Source organism: Anarrhichthys ocellatus, unplaced genomic scaffold (genome assembly GCF_004355925.1).
Source record: "Anarrhichthys ocellatus isolate YVR2014 unplaced genomic scaffold, GSC_Weel_1.0 scaffold17, whole genome shotgun sequence".
NCBI classification, from domain to species: Eukaryota; Metazoa; Chordata; class Actinopteri; order Perciformes; family Anarhichadidae; genus Anarrhichthys; species Anarrhichthys ocellatus.
The window spans coordinates 2,352,423-2,378,427 of NW_022280047.1; the positions used below are offsets into that span (position 1 = coordinate 2,352,423).

The window sequence follows — 26,005 nt, forward strand, 5'->3', positions numbered from 1 at the left end:
AGGAAAAAGCTAAATATTTTCAGGAATACCGTAAAATCAAAACTAAGAAAACATCTGATCATAAGATATAGACTAGAATATAGTCCAGTTCAACCATTGTGAGTGGGCAGAGGAAACTGGAGTCCAGAGTATTGAGCAACAGTGACACCCTGTGGTTATATATAGGCATAATACAAGGACCTCTCACTTCCCACCACAAATCTGTCCCTCATCTCAGACAAGAATGGCGATTAAAAGAGATATTTAGATTGAAGTTACATCTGATGACCAAACGTTGTGGAATATAATTGAACAACACTAAGAAAGTTAGAGGTTTAAATCGTAGCGTTAGTGGTAGTCCAGCAGTGCCCAAAATGGCTTGGACCTAAACAAGAAGTTAAGAGAGCCTGACTGACACAGAAACATAATACATGTATATAGGATAATAAACAAACCCTTGAATCTACAAATCATCAAACGCATTTGAATTGTGTGTTTGGTCACATGTTTACCAAAGTACAACCATTGTTTATATAGCAGGTTTAATCAGTTTATGCATCCCAACGGATCTGTGTTTACCAGTGGTGGGCCATCAGGGCCTGCAAGGCCTTCTCTGCTGGCCTAAACAGAATCACAAAGTTATATCTATTTTATAATTTAATAAGTTTTCTTAAATACACTACATGTATTATAATTTATAAAAATATTTTTCCCATTATCTTATTTTCTCATTGCACAGCTGCTGTCTTCCTCAGTTGCTCTGCTTCCAGTGCAGCTTGTAGAGCTTTTATCCAATCAGATTTCACCTCTGTGTCTCTAGGTAAGAACAGAGGCCGAGGCCTGCAGACTCTCAAGTGCATCCAGTGCAGATTAAAGTAAATGGGGACGATATTGTTGATTGTCATAGTGTTCAACCAATCAGATCTTTAGTTTGACATGTTGGGCGTATTCTTTGAGTGTCAGCGCCTGCTCGCTGGCCTATAATGATGTCAGCATTAGTGCAGCTCAGTGTCTGGCGCGAGGTGCAGAGTGTGCTGTGATTGGTCAGTGGGCGAGCACGTGACTATCGTGAAACGAAATTTAACAGCAGAGGCATGTCGGGTAGTGAATCACATCACGTGATGCAGCTCAGCCAATCAAATATGGGCATTCTGACTGAGCGAAATGTACCACACACCATGACACAGGGGGCTGAGACGAGGAAAGACATTGCAGAGCAGTATGTGCAATGTTTAAGTTGTGAAAGTAAAATCATAAGATGATCTCTTTGGGCTGTGACTTGTCTTGTACCGAACAGCATGTACATAGTTACATTAGAAACTAATAACTCTGGCGCCATGTTGTGGTTATAAGGTGGTATTTCAGCTGCAGGGCAACAGTGAAGGCCTAGGTATAAAATGCATGGCCGCCACTGGTGTTTACTTAGTTCACATGTGCTGGTTGCTCATCTTGACACTGCCGATGGGTTAAATGGTGGTTACAAAAAGCTATGTTCACCCCTTTAAGGTCACTGTTAAAGTAGTCTAGGATTTATATTTCTCCACATTTTCACACTGTAATTATTTATTAGAGCAAGGTAGCCTTGGGAAGGTTGGGCAAAGTCCTCCTCATCCACATAGGCTACTGCAAATAAAGTGCAATGCAGCTGCACCTGACGCGTTCACTGCAAGCCTGTAGGCCTCGCGCTGATGTCACAACGCAACTACAAGGACCACAATGCATTGCAGCGAAGCGGTCATAATCATGACATCTTCAACATAAGGAAAAGCTTCCCCTTTGGAAGCGTTTCATTTGCTGACCTCGGGGAGATGTCGGCTCATTCGTGTGGTTAGCACTTTGAGAAGTGTTTATAAAGCTACTCGTCTTAGCGAGCAGAGGTTGTCAGGCGCTGCGTGTGTGCCATAAGTGACCTAACGTAGCAGCTAGCCGTCTAGCTCAGGAGCTCGCTAAAAGAGAGCTCCACAAGCTAGTAGGCGCTAACGCCTGCTAACTAAGGAGACGTAACGTTTAACATTGGAGAGCTACATTCATCAGAGACAGGAGCTTGTTAGGGATATCTGTTTTCGCTGTATCTACAGGACATGTTACAAAGTAGCTACACGAGGTAAGTAGAGTATTACTGTCTCTAACACTGCTCGTGTTACGGTGTTTCTGTTACAAACTGAACTGCAGATGACTATCATCGTTAGCTAAACTTGACAGCTAAGTTAGCGTCAGGATTCGACGACTGAAAACACGGGTAGTTAGCGTTAGCTAATGTATGAAGTGTTTGCTTAAAATCAGTGAGATACTTAAGCAGCTGTGTGTCCGATCCATACGGGTGTCACAGAGTTAGTCAGACGTGGTGTCAATCGGTGTGTTTTGAGTGCTGGTGTGTGAAACGCTATCACGTGAGTCGCCGCAGCACGGAGAACACAACTCACATGTTCTCCTGTCATAAACTATCCTAAATGTAATGCTGCACTTTGTATTCATGTGGCAGACCACATTTTGACATTGTTTCCCACTTGTTGGAAATATATTATACTGTGATGTAACGTTTGAAATGATGATAAGTGAAGTACCTTGCGCCCCAAAAGTGAAATAGCTAGCCTGGAGGCTTCTGGAGACGTGATGTTTTATTTTGTGTATGTCAGATGACTCAACTGTCCCTCCATGCGATACTTGTGCTTAGGACATCGGCCTATACTGGTTCCGATCCAATACCAGTGTTTAATTAATAAGCGGGATGCCTCACTGTGTGGAAGTGACTGGAATCATACTTTTATGTGTAAGCTTACAACAGGCTTTACTTAAGTTTAGCTTTCTTAACTTTCTAAAACGAAATCTAACAAGTTAACACATCAATACAGCTACTTAAGTCATTATTGAGGCGATAACCGTAACAGTATCGATGCATCTCTTCCTGCAACAAAGTTTAGTGGACGAACCCTGTAAAACAAGTTGTAAAACAAGTTGTAAAACAAAGGAGACTGACCTGAAGTGAAATAAAGGTGTAAGTGAGACTGGTGGTGAGTCACTTGGCTCACAGACACCTGCCCTGCACCCTTTTAAAAATGGCCTTTTAATGTCTGTTGGACCAGCAAACGGAAGTGAAATACTGTAATTGCAGTATATATTTCTTAAGACAGTGCTGGTGTTATCTGTTGATACCCACTCAAATTGTAATGCATTACAAAGTCTAGCTATTGCAGTCATACAGTTGCCTCTTTATTGAATACACATGACAATAGTTTCCACCTGGGCAGTGAACAAAAGCGGCTAGAAATTCTTGCCCTCCAGGGATTATGCAACACTGAACTTGTGCGTCATCGGCTACTATAGCATCGCCTTTCTTCTCCTGTGTCCTGTGTAGTTCCCTGTAAGCCCTCCCTCATATTTACCTTTGGTTTTTTCTACCTGATTCCTATACATACTAATTAGTTTGTCAATAAAGAAGCTGACTACGTTTGATTCTCGGTGAAAGAACCCTTGATGATAACCAGCTGACACGAGTGGCATGGGTTTTAAGATAAGCAACTAAGATCAAGTGAGCTTTGACGCCATTTTCAGCTGTCTGTGTGCCGAATAGGTTTGATACTTATTTGCAGTGAGTCCTCTCACAATACTACCGGTATGTTTGCATTCAATGGTCCCATTGTGAGGCAAACTTCATGCAGTTTTTGACTAGTGCAGAAAAGGTTAAGGAACACTTGAGGCTCTGTATGCCCACAATATAATTCAACAGAAACCTTATGCAGTTCATCTATTTCCTCCTTAATAACATCCCACATGCTGAGCGTTGAATCAATTTGCAGTCAATATCCAGGAGATAGTAATATGCTCTAGACAGGACGCATACTGAACCAAAACATTCTCTGTTTACATCTCTGTTTTTGTCTCTGCCCTCCTCCTCTTCCATAGAGCAATCCTGTAGAGACACTGAAGTGAAATCACAGGCGAAGATGAACACGTCCTTCCCATGGTTTCCCGTGAATCTCACCTGGAGTGGGAGGGCGTTCTGAGAAGGGAGAGAGCAGAAAGGAACACAAGGGGTCTATAAATAAGAGTCATGAATCTCCATCAGGTCCTCACAGGAGCTGTCAACCCCGGAGACAATTGTTTCTCTGTAGGGAGTGTCAACAATGTGCCATTCACGGTAAGATATTTCAGGCTCTACACGGGGCTTGGTGGCCAGGTGACCTTTTCCTAATACACAATAAGAATAAATAGATTTACATTGTGTTAGGGTTAGGGGTTAAACATTTTTTTGGTACTTTTATTGTCAATAAGGTGCCAGGGTGCAAAAAAGAGAGCCTCAAAATAAGTAACATGGCTTGTTTATTAAAAAGTGCCAGGGGAGGATCCCCCACGACAGAGGTCCAGGCTAAAGCCTGGATGTTACTTACTGGCCCCTAGCCTCATGTCATTTTGCAAAAGTGGCCCCCGGGACAAGAACGTTCAGTATCCCTGTTTCATACCTTTTTTAAAGAAACATTTTGCACTTCAGAGCTATCACTATTAAAATAAATATTTTTCTTTATGTGGCAGTTTTTTTGTTGTGAACAAAAAAGAGCTCTCATTACTCTTACTCACTGCTAACTTTGCATGACAATTATTCTCAAAATGGTGTTGTATGTGGCACTGGATGCATTGATATGTTTAATGTCGGTTATATGAATAATGTATTTGCACGGAATGTTTCTCTTTTTTTGTCTTAAAAACAGCATTGTTAAAATTAACAGTGAATTTGAAAGATTGAGCTGGATGAAAATGTCAGTGCCCCTTTCTGCTTGGTCATCATACACACGATGTTGAATTGCTTCTGCTTTGCTTCTGGATTAAGCCTTGGCTGAGTAGATGACAGCCTAAACAGTAGCTATGCTCATTAAACATGGCACTTTCTGTGTGAAATATAAGGTCTACTCCTTTTCCCTAGATGATGTAGGTGTCTTTCTGTCAGGCGAGGTAGCACACCTCCATTGTAAAGCACTGCAGGAGACAACCTAGGATTAAGTCACTGGGTAGGGAGGGTACTGAACCAGCAGGAGGCTGGGGGCCTGAAAGAGGCAAACCCCACTTCCCACGCAAAAGTTTTGATTTATAAAAAACAACTTGACAGGAGAATGTGCACACCTGTACGGAAACTCTGATCCATACGCACGAACACTATGGAGATGGGAAATTGGCGACACAGATGGTAGAAATTAAATGTGAGAGGTATCCTATGTATAATGATCTCAATATCACACATTACATATAGATCCACTTTATCATAAGCAGTGTTATTTGTGCTCGTGCTAGTGAGCCTTAACTATTCCATAAGCACTTCTCAATTGTGAAAGACATACGCCAGTTAATATCTCAAATCAAATGTTGCTCAATATTTCATATTTGCTTTCTGCACCATCACATTCTCCACCCCCAGAGTGCAGAGCGGAGGTCCGCACTACAGACGCACGTGATTAGCTGTGGATGGAATGATTAGGAGCACCTCGATTTCTGTGTTCAGACCGAGGCTTTTGCCAAGTTGCAATTTATGTTATGCGTTACTTTCTTCCTTCTCTTTGTTCCTCAAAGAGCTCCCTCCATCGTACCTATAACAGATAGGGATGTGTTGGTGCGATCAAATGCTTTATTTTTTCAATGCTAACTGCATTATAATGTAGCTTATGTCATTGTGTGATGTTAACTGATATATCATTTTTAGGTCATGCTTAAAAGTGCAGAAGCACATCTCTGGACAGCAGGACGTCCTGAAGGTCTTAGGACTGTGTGTCTGAAATACAAAGGCACACCGCTGACTGCTTTTGCACTCTGTGATCTCAACGGCAACTCTGTGAGATACTGCCGCGATGCTATTCAGAGAGTGGATCAATAGGACAACTATTTCTGTTCGCCCGTCCTCTTGTGAAGGAGACAGAGTCACGGTGAATCACAGCTCATGTGAAGATCTCCCTCTGAGAGCCACAGAAATAGAGCATTGAATTCTACTCTTATCTGCTTGTGCTCCAGAGCTGTCGTACGTCGGTTGTTTGATGCGGCCACACCGGCTCCAGGACAAGTGACGTTAAAGTGACCCCTTCATGCAATCCTTTCTGCGTGGATCCGAGTGTCCTCTTCATCTCTCTCTCCCCTCCCTGTCTCCCGATAGGCCTATGCGTCAGGTTGTGACGTGGTGATTTTGGGCAGTGACTTTGAGCGACTGCAGATCATCCCAGGGGCCAAACATGGCAACATCCAGGTCTGCTGTGTCGACTGCTCACTGCAGGGTGGACAGGTAAGAGTAATGGAGTGGTGTTCTCTCATGTTGGGCCCTCAGACTGAAAAACCATTCTATTTTTGTTGAGCACAAACATTGCAGTTTAAATTAATGTGTATCTGTTATCACTGGGAAGGTAAAATATTTAATTGTATTGTAGATCAATGGGAGGTAAAGAATTTGCTCCAGAAAATGTTGCCACCATAATATAATTCATACCCAATGTTTTAATGCCGTTCATTGGTTTGAAAGAGATCAAACTGCACAATGACGTACGGTTCTCCTTCCTTTTTGCCTCGTTTTATTTGAATGACCACACAATCTGGGGGGGAATGTGTGGTAGTCGGGCTCAGTTCAGTGTCGGCAGAATCGTATCGATCTGATGAATCTCGCCCAAACGCCGCTAAAATGTCCAGGACTCTGTGCTCAGATTTAGTTTTAGAATGTAAACGTCAAAGTCTGTTTTAATGAACTTTCGCTTCCTGTCATCAACTTGCAGTGAGAAAGAAATTCACCCTGTAGATCCAGTAGTTGTACAGCAGGCACATTCGCTGATGTAATGCCACTGATAAGCCCTTTAATGACCCCAAAATGGGTTCAAGTGGGACTACAGGACTAGTCGAGATACAGAACTTGCTGGCGCTAGTTGAACCGCTGATAGCCCAGCTCGAGCTGCTTTGGGTTCTTTGAGTAGTTTCTGCTGGAGTTTTGGACCTTTACCTTTTTATAGAGTGATGCTGTAAAAGCTAGCCGTAAAAGCTAACCGTAAAAGATCAGATCTGAATCTATGCAATGTCTGCGCTAAATCTCTGCAGTTTGTTTATAATAATTATACCAGCTTGCTTGTATTGTTTTAATATCCGTGGCATTGATTACAAGGAGAAAGTTACGACTATATCACGTACTTACTCAAACTTGATATAGTGCCGTTTGTCTTTTTTAATGGAAGCTACAGTCACTGTACTCACGATTCCTCTTAGTTACTGAGTAACGATGCTGCAATCAAATAAAAAAGGAGAATTCCAGTATTACAACACCTTCATACATTTGTAATTACTATAATATGTTACATTGTCAGTTTCTGTTAGTAAACACAGAGTTTAAAACTTTCCTCTCCAGCTGAACGAACGAAGAAGCGAGTGAGAGAGAGAGAGAGAGAGAGAGAGAGCACATCAGTGGTCAAGCGAGCTAGAGAGCGAATGAAAAGAGAGGCCGGTGATAGTGAGAACAAAGCCGTGAATCAGAAGAATGAAACGTCACCTTCTGATTGTATCACGGCAGTGACGTTCTAAAGCACAAATAAACACATCCGCACCTCCTCACAAACCTGTGGGAAGGTGCCGGATTATGAATGAATGCAGCCCAAGGCACACTTCATCCTGCTGGGTGTCCGGATCTCAGCTCAGTCACTGACACAGTCCAACACAGCGCCACACAGTGGAGAGACTGACAGGAGAAACGCATACAAACAGAAGCACCTTAAAACACCCTGCGATGTAACAACCCCTCTGTCGCCTCTGTGCGTCACAAAGCTGCGTGTTTCTACCTGGGAATCAGAGCGTGCTGCACACCCTGCTTATTGACTGGGGGTTCCATCCCCACATGGGGTCCACAGGCTGTTTGCTGACGCCCCAAAATGTCCCCAACACAGCAAAATAAGAAGTAGAGAGAAAATACACCGCCACTCACTTCTACTGGGTCGTTATTAATGACTGTGGGAGATTATTTTTAAGGCAATATTATATCTATTAAAGGCGGAAGTCATTATTGCCAGCCCATCACTGTAATTTGAGTTTATTTTTTAATTGGGGATGGTGGCAGTCTTGTTAAAACTGCAGGGAGCAACACCAGATTTCATTAAAATGAGAGAGAAAATGTGCACACCAAATCCTTCACCATTCTCCTCATGTCATGTCATGTGATGTTTAATCCAATTCAGTCGGGTCAGAAGTAACCTCGCATGCCCCCAGTGTGGTCTAGATTCTCCCTTAAGCATGCTCAGTCGGTTCCACCTCTTCACGCTGTGATATTTGCAATGCTGTTAGTTTTCACAGCTTAGTTCTGCACACCTGTATGTTGGCACTTCAGATGCATTTTGTAAGCATGCAATGAAACATGTATTTTCCTTAATCATTACATTGAAGGTGTAATTAGTCCAAATTAAACATTACCACATTATTGTGGGACATTGCTCAAATTGGAGCATAACATAATCATCCAGCTGGGGTGTTATGAAAATCTGACCAAAGAATAGTCGTCATTATAACACAAAAAAAGGATATTCAGTTCTATGCAACTCACATTTTTTCCCTTTTTGCTGCTCGCATAAAGTCTCATACTTTATATTACATGCATACTGTTTGTTATACAGCGTAGACGTGTTACATTTTGCTCTCCACTGGAATTTGATTGAACGTGGACTGTTTCCCAAAAACGGTTTCCTTATGTATCATCATGCCATGAGCCATTGGCTGTCTCAAAAGATTTTTTGAGACTGTGCTTTGTGCATGTGATGGTGTGTGTGTGTGTGTGTGTGTGTGTGTGTGTGTGTGTGTGCGCGTGCGTCGATTAGATGCGCATTGGTGAGTGTGTGTGTGTGTGACTGTGACTCGCTCCTCTCACGGCATTCATTCAGTGACAGTCGGCATATTATTTTCCCCAATAGAGACAAGCTTGTATTATCCAGGACCCTGACCTTATTAAGCTTGTTAGTTGTGTTCACTGTCTCAGACATTTCCTCCATTCAGTCTGTTTAACATTGTGACTGTGGCTCCCATGGAAAGCACTCGAGCATTTAGCCCTAAGCAGTGCGTGAACGGGAGGTGTGCATACGGCAGACAAGTCGATGTAGACTAAACACTGGGTTGTTATATCCTCAAGGTATTTTTATTTTTTTTTTTCCAGGTACTTCACTCATTCATATGTCATGGTTTATATAATTAACTTTAGATTTGTTTGTTTGCTCCCAAGCAGGATCTTGAATAAGGACCTACACTGATTATTTACTGTCTAAATCTTAAAGTTAGTAGTATTTCAAAACTTTAACGTCATTCATTTTGCAAGAAAAGGTTGTATTTTTGTATATTTTGTAGTTTTAGTTTAAATGCAATTGACAATAATTTGACGGTTTTAGAATTGTAATACAATATGCGGAGTAATTTGTGATTCTTGCAGATGTTTTCAGTGACACCTTCTCACTCTATCAGAAAACATGTGTTGATATTTAACATGTTGCCTTGTTCCTGCTGACAGATTGCAGCTTCCTATGGAAGCATCGTGTGCGTCTTTGAGCCCGTTCAGCATCCAGATCAGAAAGACACTTCACTGACTGTGAGTTGCCAACGTTGTCTTCAGGTCACAGTCATGCATGTATTAAGATCATCCTGAAAAACAAGGTTTTCTTTCTCTTTCAACAACGTTCTCTTGATATTTGAAATGGAGCAGAATATTAAAAGTCATCGGAAAGCTACCAGGGGAAGAGCTAATAATTCAAACACATGCACATTCTTCCTTAAATATTATATAAAGTCACTGTCACATTTTACTGTTTATTCCTGTTCTATACTGGGTGCAGACGTTTGTGATGTCGGTGTTGAATGGCCTTCTATTGTTAGAGAAGTCCAAGAGTAGTCATAAGGAATGGAAACATTAGATACGACTCGGTACCTCTTTCATTGCAGAAGTTCCTGTATTACAGCTGCTGATCACATGTGGCTCACATGTGATCCACTTCACTGTTGGTTCTTGTTATGCAGTTGTAACTACTGATACAAGGGACTCAATTAAATGATTTATTTCTTAATCTGTCACAGTTTTTTTTTTTTTAAATATCTATTTGTTTTTGTACAGAAGTTGAACTGCCAATGGCAGAAGACCGGTCAGTTTGTATTAAAGTCTATGGTGCGGAACCTGGCCTGGCACCCCACAGGTAGGTTAATACAAAGTTCTCTCTAAATGTAACAATATATGCAATTATATCCTTGTATGATGCAAGACATGTCTTTGAATGTGTTTCTGTGTATCCAGGCAGCATGCTCTTAACTGGCTCTAGTAGCCTCCAGTTATGGTCCACTGTTGCTGGAGTGAAAGATGAAGATGAAGCTGAGGACGGGGGAACGCAGACAGAAACGACCACGAGAGAGACTCGTTCTGCCTGGATGTGCATCTGGCAGAGCAAGTAAGAACTGATTAGAACCAAATCTGCACACAAAGCTCTCTAACATGGGGATTGAGTTGCTTGCCTTTTCATTATTTAAATGTACTCAAACTGGTTATAACTTGTTGTCAACACTATTTTTAGTTATGTGCTAAATGGACAATTTAGTGAAACCAGCTTAATATTTTTTGATATCTGTAATGCATCCGACTTTGAATTTAGTTGTAATTGATTAATTTCAACATATTATAATCTGCCCTAAACAGTAGCCATTATTTACTACATATTTTATATCTGAAAAGAAACGAGTATTAAAAATATGAATACATATCTTTGTTGAAGGATGGCATCTCAAGTCAGTCTAATGAAGTTCTCTCCTGATGGGGAATTCTTTGCTACTGCTGGTTGGGTAAGTCAAGCTTTTAGCAGGATTTCAAGTTCTCTAAAGTCATATGCACGACATTAATCAGACAGAGAAGCAGCATTATAGCAGTATATATTATTATGTGGATACAAGTTTATGTGTACATTCATTGCCTACTCGCATTGATACAGCCAAACGCTGTAAGCTTGAGAGTAATTGTAAAGCAACTGACCAGTACCTCCTTTGGTGTTTGTTGCCTACAACCCGATGGCTCTAGCTTGCAATGGCACATTCAACAGCGTGGTATCAATTCTATCTCTCCTCCTCAGGATGACTGCCTGGTGAAGGTCTGGTACAACACCACGAAGTGGAAGCTGGGTGTTTCCAGACTCTTCACACCTCCAGAACCCAGTGACTGTTTCCAGGGAGACCTGGCCTTCTCCTTTGTCTACCTGGCCCATCCCCGCTCCGTTACTGGCTTCTCATGGAGGAAGACCAGCAAGTACATGCCGCGGTACGGACGCTGTCAAGGCAACATTTCACAGCCGCCTCGCCGCAGCCATGATTCATATATTTTCTCAGTTAGTTCAGTTTGACCTAAGCTGACACAAGTGAGAACAGCCTGTCAATAATTGATTGCAATAATAAAACATTGTCCCTTATTCCACCTATTCTAATTGTTTTAACATTTTCCTTTTAAGTAAATCAGAAGAGATGAGGTTCAGACATCTTCTTTGTCACCAGTGTCATTGCGACTCTTTCTAATCTTCACTTTCTGACCTTTTACTTCAGTTTATCTCACTGAAGGCGTTTCTGCTGTCTGTTATCAGCACATTAGATGATGAAAATCATTGCTGACATCCTTCCTTCGTCTCTCCTAACAGAGGCGCGGCGTGTAACGTCCTGCTCACCTGCTGTAAGGACAGCGTGTGTCGGCTCTGGGCGGAGACGCTCCTGCCGGGTGACGGCCTCCTGTCGGGTTACCCAAATAACCACGCTTCTGGCCAACACGGTGACGCACCCAGATGTGGTGGCCCCCCCTCTAGCAACACCTGCAATGGGAAGTTGCACGGAAGGATGGCACAAGAAGTGAGCTACTCTAATGTAGGTTTTTGTTCTCTTTTTTTTTTTTTTCTTTTTTTTTTTTTTTTCTTTTTTTTTTTATTTTGGTACAACTAGCTAAAACAAATGCAGTAAATTCTACTTTCATGAAGGTTTTAGAGAGGTGTTGCTTCAACTTTATTGTCATTTCAGAGGCTGTAGTTTGGTTGAATTGTTTTGCATGATATTGAATACTATTAATAATTTAGTCTACCCATATTAATACAAATGAGGTGGACAAAATGTTCTCTCTCGAACATAATCTGGTTTAATTCCACAGCACTTTAACTTCAGTTGCCAAAATGACCTGAAAAACGAAACATTATCTTTAAGGGAGAATTGAGTTCTGGGCAGTTGTATTAAATGCGTGTGTCTAACAAAGTGAGCGTGTATCTTACTAAATATAATAACTACATACATTTATTTAAGAAGAGAGCAGGAAGTTGATCATTAGAACCCAAATCACACCATAAAAGAGAACTTAAAATTATACAGTTTTCTATAATGATGTGTAATAATTCTCAGTGGCATTATCAGTTTGTAGATTTACCTGCACATGGTTAGGTTAAAATTGACAAATGTACACAGAAGCTGAATAACGTAGATCAAAGGAGTGCTCGCTGCAGGCAAAACAACTTTATTCTGTCAGAAAGCATTATTTTTAAATCTGTAATCATGAGAATATTGTCTGTTGGTTCCAAAATGCCAAGAGAATCGACCTAATTTTACTAATAGTGGAGAAATAAAAGGCACAAATGCTGTGATCTCTGGTCTTCTGTATTTTCACTCCTGCTAATGAAGGACACCCGGGTGCTGCAGAGATGGGGGAACAAAAAGGGAGGCTGAGATAGAAGAAGAAGAAGAAAAGGCGGCTGAGTGGAGTTAAAAGAGAAACTGAATTGGCTATCAGACATGAAGGTGGTTTTTGAAGCTTACGAGGTTTAAGACGAGCGTCAGTGAAGAATATCGGCCTCCTTTCTGTAATCTGTGGAACACCTCAAAATTACAACTTTAACTTTTGCTGCCTGTTTTTCTGTTTCATTTAGCTGCTGTTAGTTCACATCTGTGATGGAGGGGTCTTCTGTGATTTGCGGGGTCGCTGACAGCCTAGCTGGTCCTCAAACACAATACTTGACATCCATTTTGATATGGACATTAAAATGGTTGTGGATCTCACTGGCACTTACAGAGCTCAGGGCTCATTAGATTACAGGAAAAATAGGTATGCTAATTTCCCCACTGTGCCTCGAGGAGAGTCTGTAAGAGTACGCGTGCGGAATTATTCATTAAAATATCAGTCTGTGCTGCATGATCCAGTCTGAGGTTACTCTCTCTCTCCCTACAAAACTGAATGGATGGGCGAAACTAATATATCCCCATTTTAAACTCTATTTTAATGTGATGCCTCAGGGTGGGATGAACAGTTCAAGGTGCCTCACAAAATCAACGAGGATGATTTAAACCCAAAGTTTATAGATAAGGATGTTGTTTGAGAGCCTCCTCAGGAGACGGTGATATGGGATTTCCACCACAATCTCATTTTCTACATATTATACCATTCAAAATGATTCGTATATACTTTGTATGGAATGTTATGCATTCACTTGAGAAAATTTTGCCCTGTTTTTCTAAATTATTGAGATAATCATCTCGATAATTCTGAGAAAAGATTTACTTACTAAATTATTAGCATCAACATATACAAAGTACTCATAATGCAGAGTTGCTTTTTTTTTTGAATAATATATATTATATAATTGGAGTATTATCATTGATGCATTACTGTGTTCATCACTTTAATGTCGCAGCAGGGAACGGTGGGTCTTATTTGTAATTAGTGTGTATACTGCTGGGGCGCTTCATCTACAATGATGCATAATTATTATTATTGGCTTCCAAAATTTTGTGCAGTAGAATTATTAAATAGCGTAAAATGGAATCATTTAAGTAAATAACAAGTAATTGTACTTGGTTACATTCCACCACTGAGTATATGAGAGCTTCTTGCAGGATTTTGAGGTATCTCGTTATGCATTGCGCCTCCGTAGCTTCGTACTGCTTTGTGAGTTAAAATACAGATGTTATACATATTTGACTAAGGACTTCTTTGCGGTTGTGATGAGCACATGCATCTCAATAATACTTGGAGAAACTGCAGCTCTATTACATTACTCATGCTGCATAAAATCTGTGGAAATGAAACCCATCGTTATGTTAAATAATCTCCATGAACCTTGAGATGCTTTATCCTGACTGCTGTTGCAGTTTAAAACCTTGTCGTTAGCATTAACAGAGGCTCAAGTTTCGAAGTATACACTTTACATGTTACTGCAAAACAACAGAAATAAAAGAAATTACAGAACACAAGTACCAAATACAGTTTAACTTTAATTACACTCCTCTCAGTGTGCTCCACCCATAATTGCTCGACGGACTTTGAATTACGTTTTTTAATGTTGACTGAGATTCTCTTTTCTCCACTACATAAAAACTTAGAACATGTGGGCTTAACCGTTGCAGTCCCAGTGAGCTGCTGATTTTGCGGCAAGTGATGCGATGTCGTGTCTGATCCGTTTTCAGTTCATTTCTCCCCACAAAAGTTATATCTTGAATATTTAACACAACACTATGAGCTCTTTGTTCCAATACAAGACAGGGAGGAAAATAAATCATTCACCTGTTGCTTTAAATTTCCAATTCAATGTTCTCTTTTTCAAATAGTCCAGCCATTCATGTAATGAAATGACACCATAGGATCCTCCTCACCCCGGGAATATGCACAAACATTAATGCTTTGCTATAGTGGCGTTTAACAACGTAACAGAAGTAGCCTAAACATGGCCAGACAGAAGCCACAGAAGCCAGTCTCAGAAAATGGTTAATTAAAAATGGTCGTATGCAAAAGTAGCCGACAGAAGTAAAACGCGTGATAAACTCCAGCTGGTGTCACGGTGATAAACTGTCACTTCTCTCTCTCAAACAGTAAAAAGGGCCTTCACCTAGATTTCTGATGGTTAGTTTGATGTTGTTTCAGATTCATGCAGGCTTTTTTTTTTTTGGCTATAAATTATATTGAGTTTAATGTCTTCATCAAAATGTATTTATTTATATATTATTACTTTGACTTGGATGCTAAGTTCAACAGTTCATCAGTAAGTACTGTAATAGCGTCAGAGATGCTTCATTCAGATTTATTGGTTGTTTATCGCCGGTAAATTGGCTTTTTATTGCTCCAAACTATCAAAACAATTCACTAACGGTCAACGTCTAAATTGGGCAGTTAACCTAAATGTTGTTTAAGCATCTATAACATTGAATTAAATTCCCATCCCAAAGACATGCACCTGTTCACCAAAGCAGAGCAGCTCTGGCTGAGAACTGAAATGTGGTGTCTAACAATCCCGCCCCACCCTCCAGAACAAAGTCATTTAAGAACATCCAAATCTCTCTGGAGATTCATGCAAGCTCTCATTGTCTCATTCAACTTTGTCTATTGATTATCTAACGTGAATAATGAATGTTTTCCCTTACAGTTGAACTTTCAAGAATCATTGCACGGCTCCTTTTACCGGGACGTCCCGCAGCCGTCTCTGACTGGCTGCCTGCCTCACCATCAGAGCCGGCACTACAGCCACAAGAGGAGCAGCAGCAGCAGCGTGTCGCATGCCAACGCTCTCTGCCACTTCCACATCGCTGCCAGCATCAACCCGGCCACAGGTTAGACTCAAACACATTACTTTCTGTGACGAGTTGAGAAACCAAACAAACTCTCCAAATCAAGTGAAGAATTTGAAGCTACAAGATGGTGCTTCTTAAAGAGGAAGGAGAGAACGTAGACACCTCCAGTATTGCAACATATTAGTTATTCCTAAACCACAGAGGAAGCATATAGTTCGCTCTGCTTGAATAAAATCAGCTGGAGGTCGGAGGGTTGTAACTCCTATGGCAAAAAATGGTGCAATTTGTAAATTGCCCGAGCTTGTTTATTTAACGTCAGTTTAACTTGCATGAATTAACTTAACTTGCTTAAGCATGAATTGTGGGGCAGACCTTGTAGATTTCTTCAGCCCTGAGGCGGAGAAGTCTTGTAGAATGGTATGTGAATGCTTGAATTTCATTTTAGCACACTTCAAACCATGCTAATATTCATGAAAGTTCATTTTACTCCCGCTTGCCCCAAATGTAATGTAACTTAAATCTCTCGTATTCTTTGCCTTCTTTTTCTCAACCTAACCCTCTTCATCTCTTATGGTCTTTATCACAGACATTCCTCTGCTGCCCTCCATCTCCTCTCTGAGTTCTGTGGATGATGAGGAACCTGGAGGTCCGTTCACCGTCCACTGGCTCAACAACAAAGAGCTTCATTTCACTTTAGCTATGGAGGTCTTCTTGCAGCAGCTCCGAGGCAGCCTGGAGCAACAGGAGGAATGCTCCCATGAAGGTACGGAAAAATGTTTGGATCAGGCGTTTGAAGCGGCATGTATATGATGCTGGAATAACACTGTGGAAACTATACTGCGTTCTAATAGCCGGACCGTTACATATTGCATTAGTCTTTCACACTGATTTTCTGAATTTACACGTGGGCACTATGATTTGCATTCTCTTCCAGTGCCTGACGATGAGGATAACTTTGATGAGGAAGATGATAGAAGCAGGCCAAGTGACTCGCAGGGACCTGAGGCTGCAGAGCTTCCTCTGGCAGCCGTGAAGCACCAGGTGGACGTGCTGTTAGAAGAGTGGAATAAAGGGGCAGACATGTTGTTCAGTATCCATCCCATGGACGGCTCTCTTTTAGTCTGGCACGTCGACTGGTTGGATGAATACCAGCCAGGCATGTTCAGACAAGCTCAGGTACGTTCACTGTTGATGTGGTTTATGTTTTTCATCCACTTTTCGACCGCAGGAGCTTTCACCAGGGACTAGGAACCTTCTGAGGTACTCGTTGTGGTTCAACTGCCGGGACAAGGGAGCATTTCTCGTCATTTTGATAACATTCAAAGTAAAGTTAGGCTTCTTGACTCATTTAAAAATAAAAAAATAGCCAAGGAGAAAGAGGGAGAGATTACGCGAGAGAGCTGAGGTTTTTTTCTGATTGTTACATTTTGAAGCACAAATAAATAACCCTCAAACACTCAATAGATGATTTGCTCTGGAGACAAACACTCTTAGTTTATTTATTCCCCTGTATTTCATTCATTATATTAAACGGGCATCATGCAGAAGCAAATGTCCTCGAATGTGACAAAACAAACCTCAGTGACCACGAGTAGCCCTCGACAGTCTCTAAGGGCCTGTGCTACAAAGCCAGTGCTACATACCCAGAATATCTTTTGGTTATCAGGTTTAATGAACCCTAACAACCGCAATCCAGCAAAACGGTCCTACGAAGCTGGTCATCAACTCATTAGATCAACTCAGGATTTCTCAATCCGGCTGAGAGCATGGTTACATAAATGGGGCGGTGTTTGCAGCATTTGACCAATCGCAAACATGGACAAGTACGCTGTAAGCAGAGAGGCACATTTTACAAAAGAGGAAACTATAATATCAGAGAAATATGAAGAAGTTAAACACATAATTCAGGCTGAAAGTAACAGTTTAAACTGATAAATGAAGGAAGGACAGTTGGTAAGACGTTGCAGCTGAAAGAATACGGCTAAAAAATTGCCACACGCCATAATGACACATCTGCCAGACATTCATTTTACAGAATACACACGGATAATTATAGTCAGATCTATCTTGCTCTAGATGAAGCAGTGCCAATATAAATCTGTTCATTTACACATTCACACAGTCAGCAATTTATTGACGGCTGTCTTTTCTGCAGTCTAACTGTCTTTTAGTCTGGATTATGACTTTAACTTCTTAATATTTGTGAAGTAATAATTTACAACCCACGTACCAATCTCTGATTGGTCGGTAGGCGGGACTTTTATACGAGTTGATCGCTTATCTCGAACATAACCTGCTAGGTTAGGTGTTCAGCATTGGAACCACTGTCGTAGGACTGGAAACCTTAGAGTTAACTCTGACGTTACCTCGCTAACCCCAAATGCTGCTTCGTAGTACAGGCCTCAGGTCAGTACACGGACAACAATGGGCTGAAGGAAGCTTCTCGTAGATTACTGCCGCTTCAAGAAATGGCTGTTTTTTTCTCCTTCACACTTGTCTGAGGAAGATCTTGTAGATTGAAGCATTGCCTTGAAAAGAGAAAATGATAAACTATTTATTTGGAGCCCAAAAGTGTGAATACCTCCTTTTTGCCCTGCAGATAAGTGTTTTTTTTTGTTTTTTTTGTTTTTTTTAAATTTGTAGATGTTTTATGAACAAACTTAATCCCTCAAGATTGATAATGAAATGCATAGTGTTATGATGGGGAAACTACAGTAAAGCAAATGTTATTTTTTCTCCTTTACAATTAAATTAACATTGTATACTAAGCAGACTTTTACTGGGTCGCTCTCGTTTGTATTCACAACTTCTTTCTCGGGGAAATAATTCATGTCTTCTCAAAAGGGTTGTAAATCATTTTGGCAGCTGTGATGGTCCAGTTGTTTTAATGACTTCTCATCCAGGCGTTTAGACAATTATATTCCAATTATGCGTGACTTCATATCAAATTCATAAGTCTCTTGATGCATTTTATTAGTGGTGAAATAATGAGAGCCTCGTGACGTGGCAGTTAGTCACTCAAGCAAGGCGGCTAAAAGAATCCACGGTTTAATTGGCATTCAGGTTGAGTAGGCCTGACTGCTTCAATTTGATAAAACAGAGAGGATCCTGGTATTATTATTATTATTATTATTATTATCATCATCAGCATCAGTATTTCAAATCATTATCATTTAATTTCTGAATGGAGAAAAGGAGAGTTTTCGCTCTTTGTTTTGTAGCTAACCCTTTTCTAAAATGACCTCTTGATCTTCAGTGCCGTCTGTCATTACCATGTTCACATTGAACCCCAGCTGTTTCCTAATGTACGCTTATTTAAAGTTAAATTACAATTACTTGATTGACTGAGCCATTCTTATCACGAACATTCCACTTGCTCTAGATTTCATTGCTTCGATGTCTTTCTTTCTCTCTCAGGTGTCGTTCGTGTCCCGTATACCTGTAGCGTTCCCTGCAGGTGATGCAATCTCCTTGAGCCACAGTGTGGTCATGTATGCCTGCAACAAGAACGTGGATCTGGCCATCCAACATGGCAGACAGCGGCCACCTGGGAGCACACTGCCTCAAACCAAATCTGCTCTGATAAGCTACGGGGGTCAAGGAAAAGCTGCACCCAGCAGCAGTCTCCGACTAAGCATCTTCACCCCCAACGTCCTCATGATTTCCAAACACGCTGATGGCTCCCTGAACCAGTGGGCAGTCGGCTTCGCAGAGGACTCCGCTTTCTCCACTGTGCTCAGCGTCTCGCACAAGTCGAGGTACTGTGGCCACCGCTTCCACCTCAAGGACCTGGCCTGTCACTCATTACTGCCTCTGCTCCTCACCACCTCGCACCACAACGCCTTGAGGACGCCAGAGGCAGACAGCATCCTGGCCCCTCCGGACGCCTACTCCTGTGGTTTCTCTCATCCATCATTTCCGCCCCGGGGGTCACGACCCAGCCGGGGATCCCTGGGTGCAGTGACTCAGGACCCCAACGCAATCTACAGTGAACTGATTTTATGGAGAGTGGACCCTGTCGGCCCGCTGTCTTTGTCTGGAGGGGTCTCCGAGCTAGCTCGGATCAATTCCCTCCATGCATCAGCGTTTGCTCAAGTAGCCTGGCTGCCCACATTCATTCCCAGCAGCTGTTTAGGTGAGAAAAATATTGTTTTGTTGTTGAGATATTTTTTAAAGCGACAGGGGATACTCTGCAATTTAGCCATTTAAGTTTGTCTCTTTCTTTTGTTTACCAAACAGCTATTTTGGTTCAGTAATATGAATGAAATTATATTTACTGAATAAATATGATTAAATGAGACTAGCTTTGGGAAATTAGACCAAATCCCCATTGATATAGTTTTTAGAACAGATCCATGAGGGCTTTAAATATCCAAATAGTATCTCACTAATAACATAGTTTCCGGGGTATACATAGTTTATCTGACTCTGTTTTTCTGTCCTCCTTTCTTTATTTAGGTGTGTACTGTAACTCTCCCAGCGCCTGCTTCGTAGCAAGTGACGGCCACTCACTCAGGCTGTATCAGGCTGTTATTGAAGCTAAGAAACTCCTAAGTGAGCTCTCCAATCCGGAGATATCAGTAAGTCATTAAATAGGATTCTCAAACTCTGCAGGGTATAGTCGGCATCACAGTGACTATTTTTTAACCACACCCAAAACAACAAATCGGTGTCCGCTTGGACGTTAAAGAATCAGTGAGGCAATAATATATTGTTGATCACTTATTTAGTGTTAATTACAGAATCCAGCACGAAGTGACGGTTGATATTTAGTTTTTATGATTTATTTATGACAATGGCAGCAGAGATAGTAGTTACATTTTTCTCATTTTCTGAAGCACAATTGACTCACTGATTGTATGTTTTGACGTAAATGCCCTAATAATGTGACTATATTATGTTTGTTTCTCTTTAGAAATATGTTGGGGAGGTGTTTAACATCATCAGTCAGCAATCCACAGCCAAACCAGGGTGTATTATAGAGCTGGATACCATTACTGACTTTGTAAGTATACATAGAGAGAAACTCATTTCACTAACTCTCTCTCTGACAGTAGGCAGACACTGTAAACATCTTTGATGAAAAGGTCATTAACATGAACGTCTCCTCTGAAATAAAGCATATATGAACTGTAACATATTTAAAAGCCACAGTTTAATTCTGGACCATTGGTATTTGGTAGCATAAAGTCTGCAGTAGACTTCTGTGAAAGGTCAACCATGACATAATAAAAACCTTCTCTCATCCCCTCAGGCCGGTTTAGTGTGGGTGTGCGAGCGTGCACATCACATGTGCATGTTTGTGTTACATTAACACTTGTCGTGTCTGTTTTAGAAGTGCGTCTGCATATCAGCTCCACAGTGGAGGAAGCATGTTTAGTGTCTGCATCGAATGTAGTTTCATAATGGCTGCTGTTGTCCTCCACAGCAGGGGAAGGAGACCCAGCTCCTGCACGTGTTTGAGGAGGATCTGATCCTCGGCAGTGAGAGAACAGAGAGCACACAGCAACCTCCTGATCCTCCTCACACTGGTATGGACAAAATCATTTTTACAACTACTTATACATGTGTATATTCTCGAGGTTTGATACCAAACCTTTGCACCACCTTCAAACACATTTACAGCCGCCCTGTTCATTAATATTCTGTGTGCGTCTGTTTTTTTTTCCCTGCAGCCTCCAGCAAGGCGACGTTCTCGGCACGGTTTTTCCTTGTTGTGGTCGAATTGACCCCGACAGGTCGCTCGCTCCTCCACATGTGGCATCTTCATCTTGCTGCTCGACCCATCACCATCGGTGGGTACTTTGAACAAAAGACTTAAAGTTCACAGGGTGTGGGGGAAAAAAAATTGTATTTACCGTCAAATAAAATAACTGACAGTAAGACAGTTTTTGCCCAAGAACTGGAAGTCAAAAATAATTGTGGTGACCATTAGTTCTGGAGATTTTTTTTTTTTTATTTAGTTTTGACCATGTAGAATTTGTAGTTGTTTTTGAACACACTACAGAATATACTTATGGACTCCTCGAAGCAGATTACTTTAATTCAGTGTCTGTCACAAAGTAATGTTTTTAAAAAAATCATTTGGGAGGAACTTCAGCTTTTCTAAATGTTATTTCCCTCTTCCTGTCACCACAGAAGAGACCACGAAGGAGATAGACGGGACCACAGCTTCTTCCATGAACAGCTCTACGTTTAGCTTTGACACGTTCGGTTCTCCAGTAGCTCCGAAGAGTAAACCCTGCACTTCCAACCTGCAAAGTGCCTGCCGCCTCAGCCTCACAACACACAGGCTATATAGCCAAGAGATGGCTCTGCCTGAAGGGGTAGAAGCCATCAGTGTTACACCCTCAGCAGGTGAGGAACAATGAAGGCAAACACACTCACACACAAATGACATAGGTCTATGAACACAGTCCCTGAGCACAGCACAAGGCATTCCATCCGGGCAAGTATGCCAGTCCAATACCAGAACACAGATAAAGCAATTATTACCTCTGAGGTATTTACCAACACCAGTATTGACAAAGGTGCAAATTGTTATGCTGCCATGGAAACATTTCCATAGAAAACTATTGAAAACATTGATTGGGGCTACCTTTTCAGGAAAGTAGTGACATTTCTTTTTTGACAAACAAACCAGGATATTTTTTCAACAATTTTCATTGGCACCGTGGAATTTTTTTGAAATTATTCTATTGTGCTCAAAATGAATGTTTTTCACCTCCTGTAATTTTAGAAAGCCTACAAAATATCTGGAAGACAAGATTTTTTTTAACCATGCAACAACTACTGTTTTGCCTCAGTTCTAGATGACTTTAGCCTGTTTATAAACTGTGCTTGTGTTGCCATCTGCACGGCATAAAAAGCGAAAAAACCTTTTGAATCGATTCAAAGACATTCACTGAAGTGTGATAAGATATCGCATTTTAGAATAAAGAGAAAAACGTCCTTCCCTAACAGTGTATCGTCTCTTCCCAGGTCACTTGAGCGCGTCGTGTTCTCTGCCAGCTGATCGTGTGCCCTACCTCCTTGCTACTTCCTGTTCCGATGGGAAGGTGCGCTTCTGGAGGTGTAATATCATCGCGACAGAGCCTTCCAGTATGGACAGCTTGGTTTACCAGTGGGAGGAGTGGCCTCTGCTGGTGGAGGAGATGCTTCCCAACAGCAGCGCAGTAAGCGTGCAAGGTCGTCCCATAGAGGTCAGCTGCTGCCACTCTGGACGGATTGCAGTTGCCTACAAGCAGACACCAAACGCACCTCTGAACTCAACACCTTACCTAAACTCTCTCCAACTATTGGGTTCTCCTCCTACCCTGTCTTCCTCCCCTTATGTGCACAACAACAACAACACCCACCTGACCCCAACCCTGACTGTACAGTCTTGCCCAAATCTCACTCTAAGCCCCAACGCAGCAAACAGCAGGGGGCCATCGGTCCACATTGACATCTTCCAGTGCGAGTCCACCGGTGGTTCACAGTGGAATCTAGAGCAGACCATAGTCCTGGACGGCACGGATCCCACAACCGGAAGTGCCAATATTCCAGGTAACCCAGACTTCCCTGTACCTAATGATGACTTTCCTGGTTCTACTAGTAGGAGCCTGGTTCATTTGGACTGGGTCTCCCAAGAAGATGGGTCACATGTTCTGACTGTTGGTATTGGGACAAAGATTTATATGTACGGCCGTCTCTCTGGGAAGCCTCCAGAACTCGTTTTGACATCCGATGCCAGTAGAGACCAGAGCTCGTCGCACCTGGTCCTGATTCAATCAGTCGATCTGGTCTCCTCTGTCGAAGGCTCGTTACCCATTCCAGTCTCCCTCTCCTGGGTAAGAGATGGGATCTTGGTGGTCGGCATGGACTGTGAGATGCACGTCTACTCCCAGTGGCAGCCCCCAGCACCATCCAAACCCAATGCCCCGATTGCAGACACAGACATCAGCAGCAGCGTCTCCTCTATAATCTCAGCCATCAGGCAGAGCCAGGAGGACGGTCTCAGCTCCGGGGCCCCCATGTCTTCACTGGCCCCTCCCAAAAAGGCCCTGACAAGATCAATGATGAGCCTGGCTCAGAAACTCAGTGGGAAGAGAACAGCTTATGACCTGCCTGTCGAGATGGAAGATTCTGGGCTTTTCGAAGCAGCTCACCAACTCTTTCCCACTCTGCCTCAGTACCATCCTGTACAGTTACTGGAGCTCATGGATCTAGGGAAGGTTAGTTAAAGAAATATGTTATTTACAGTCTATACTATGTTACTTTTCTAATTAGATACATTTCTTTAATTTAAGCACGGTCTCTAATTGAAATGACACGTCAGTTTTGTCTGTTGATTACATTTTTTTAAGGTTTGAAGCTGAAGGTAAGTGCACCAATACGTTTACAAGGGATTACATTTGCCAAAAAATCAATTGTTGTGATTTATGTTTGAAATATAAATGTGTAATAAAATGTGTCTTATCTTAAGGTTCACCGCGCCAAAGCCATCCTGTCCCACCTGGTGAAATGCATTGCTGGAGAAACTGTGGCCCTTAAAGACAGCACCACCAATCCTGAGAAACGTGTGCGCTCTCGAACAATCAGCGCTGGAGGAAGCACCGCCAGGGATCGCAAGATGTTCAGCAAAGCAGAGAACTCCGCCCCCGACTACACGGAGATAAGCTCCGTCCCTCCCCTGCCTCTGTACGCCCTGCTGGCAGCCGATGAGGATACATCACCAAAACCTGGTTGGTATACAACATGTGGTTTTAGCACACTATTATTCAGTAGTGAGTAGAAAATAGTCAACTTTATTTCAGTGGTACTTAAAGGCTTGGGTAGGCAGTTTTTTGGGGGGGGCGTCATTACATGAGTCCATAATAACATCTCAGCGTATTATAATTCAAGTGCTCTAAGAGAGAACTAGACGTCTGCACCTCCTATCGGCTGCTCTACAAATGCAGATGTGTGGGCACGTCCCTTCAGATGGGGAAAGCCGGATTCAACGGCGGAATATCCTGTAGAAAAAGTTCTGTTAGCCGTAGCCAATGGCTCACAGCTGCAGCTAATTCAAGTTCATGTGTGTAGCTAGCCGAGGCTCAAATCACGGTATGTCCTTTCAAAAAGCTTTACAGGCCCACAAGTTTGCAAACAAAACCGCTATATAACGGCATAGGGATCATAATCGCCTTTTTAAAATGAATGACTAGTACTCAGGATACGGTATGAAGCGCATGCATATACCCCTGATCGTCTGGTGGGAGGGGCTTAAGACAGAGGGGTGAGCTGCAGGATAAGGGCTGAATTTCCAAATTCTGGTGCTTTTTTTTAAATGTTTTTTATTTTGCCTTTCCCAGAAAACTGCCTTCCCCAGCTTTATCAAAGGCCAATTAAAGCAAAGTACTAGAAATATGACAACAAGTTGGAAAATGACAATCAGCCAAGCAAAAATGGGCAAAGTATACTTCATTGCTTTAATTTCCATTTTTTTTTTAAAGCAAGAAATGTACTCAGCTTCAGGCTACAAAAGCCTCTCCTTAAGTGTTTTGTTGTTGTCGTTTTCTTTTACTTCATCGGGTAATATCAGCCCTGAACATAAAGCTAGAGCTAAACCTCTCTTTGAAAACCAAATCAGTTGAAACAAATGTCATTCTTGGGAGGTAGAGATGCTTTGAGATATTGGACAATGCTAACCTTAAAAGACTGCACTGGTGGATATCAGCTTGATAAAATGCAGTAGAATGTTGATTATTGTTTAAATGTGTAACTTTGAAACTGTTAAGCTTTGTCAGATTGACAAAAACAAAGTACACAAACAAAAACAGGGAAACTGTATTTACAGGGGAAAAGCCACCCTGCCTCAAGGTGTAATAGACTGAGAATAATATCCGACTCTTTGGTCTTCTTGTTTTTCCTCATTGTTTCTCTGGGGATACGAAGTGAGAAGAATGAAAGCAGAAACTTTTAAACAGATAAAAAACGTCCTGCTCTTCGGTATTTTAATTTATTCTGCCATCTCTCCAGCTGGAGGGGATTATTTTTCTGCATGTCTCTTATGAAATGCATGTCTTGTGTCATTTCGCTCTCTTTTATGTCCCCCTACAGATAAAGTGAGCAGTGTGAGTGGAGATAGTGGACATGGTTCCAGTCACACTGATGTTTATGATGAGCTCTTTCAAACACCCACCATTGGGGACCTGGACCCCCTGGAAGACGATCAAGAGGAAAAAGGGAACAAGGTCGGTTTCTGTTGGCTTATGTTTGGTTAAAAGAGAATTTCTCTAAAATTGGACAGCAACATTTCTGTATCTTTTGCTATTCCTGTGTGAATCATAGACATGCACAACGGTGCATGTCTATGCTCAATCAGGTCTCTAGATGTTTTCAAAAAAGTTGACACATTTGGAAAAGCCTGTGTGTGTGTGTGTGTGTGTGTGTGTGTGTGTGTGTGTGTGTGTGTGTGTGTGTGTGTGTGTGTGTGTGTGTGTGTGTGTGTGTGTGTGTGTGT

At 41.8% G+C, this 26,005-nt stretch overlaps 1 protein-coding gene across 11 annotated transcripts in view; it reads left to right on the forward strand.

Moving 5' to 3' along the window:
* The first annotated feature begins 1,712 nt into the window (after nt 1-1,712).
* Nucleotides 1,713-26,005, forward strand: part of dmxl1 (Dmx like 1) — a 52,726-nt gene continuing 28,433 nt past the window's right edge. For 6 of the 11 annotated variants that reach the window (XR_004213080.1, XM_031856774.1, XM_031856780.1 and 3 more), the window contains exons 1-21: nt 1,713-2,083; nt 3,883-4,117; nt 6,113-6,238; nt 9,473-9,550; nt 10,070-10,148; nt 10,247-10,397; nt 10,719-10,785; nt 11,070-11,254; nt 11,625-11,844; nt 15,375-15,558; nt 16,106-16,282; nt 16,454-16,695; nt 18,937-19,654; nt 19,978-20,099; nt 20,435-20,524; nt 20,948-21,050; nt 21,195-21,314; nt 21,658-21,876; nt 22,501-23,735; nt 23,987-24,245; nt 25,603-25,736. Coding sequence is in view for 10 of the 11 variants with exons in the window: in XM_031856774.1 (XP_031712634.1) it covers nt 4,031-4,117; nt 6,113-6,238; nt 9,473-9,550; nt 10,070-10,148; nt 10,247-10,397; nt 10,719-10,785; nt 11,070-11,254; nt 11,625-11,844; nt 15,375-15,558; nt 16,106-16,282; nt 16,454-16,695; nt 18,937-19,654; nt 19,978-20,099; nt 20,435-20,524; nt 20,948-21,050; nt 21,195-21,314; nt 21,658-21,876; nt 22,501-23,735; nt 23,987-24,245; nt 25,603-25,736 (4,596 nt within the window). In the remaining variant the exon portion in view is untranslated. The remainder of the gene's footprint in view (nt 2,084-3,882; nt 4,118-6,112; nt 6,239-9,472; nt 9,551-10,069; nt 10,149-10,246; nt 10,398-10,718; nt 10,786-11,069; nt 11,255-11,624; nt 11,845-15,374; nt 15,559-16,105; nt 16,283-16,453; nt 16,696-18,936; nt 19,655-19,977; nt 20,100-20,434; nt 20,525-20,947; nt 21,051-21,194; nt 21,315-21,657; nt 21,877-22,500; nt 23,736-23,986; nt 24,246-25,602; nt 25,737-26,005) is intronic. The other 5 variants (XM_031856776.1, XM_031856783.1, XM_031856784.1 and 2 more) reach the window with 2 other exon arrangements.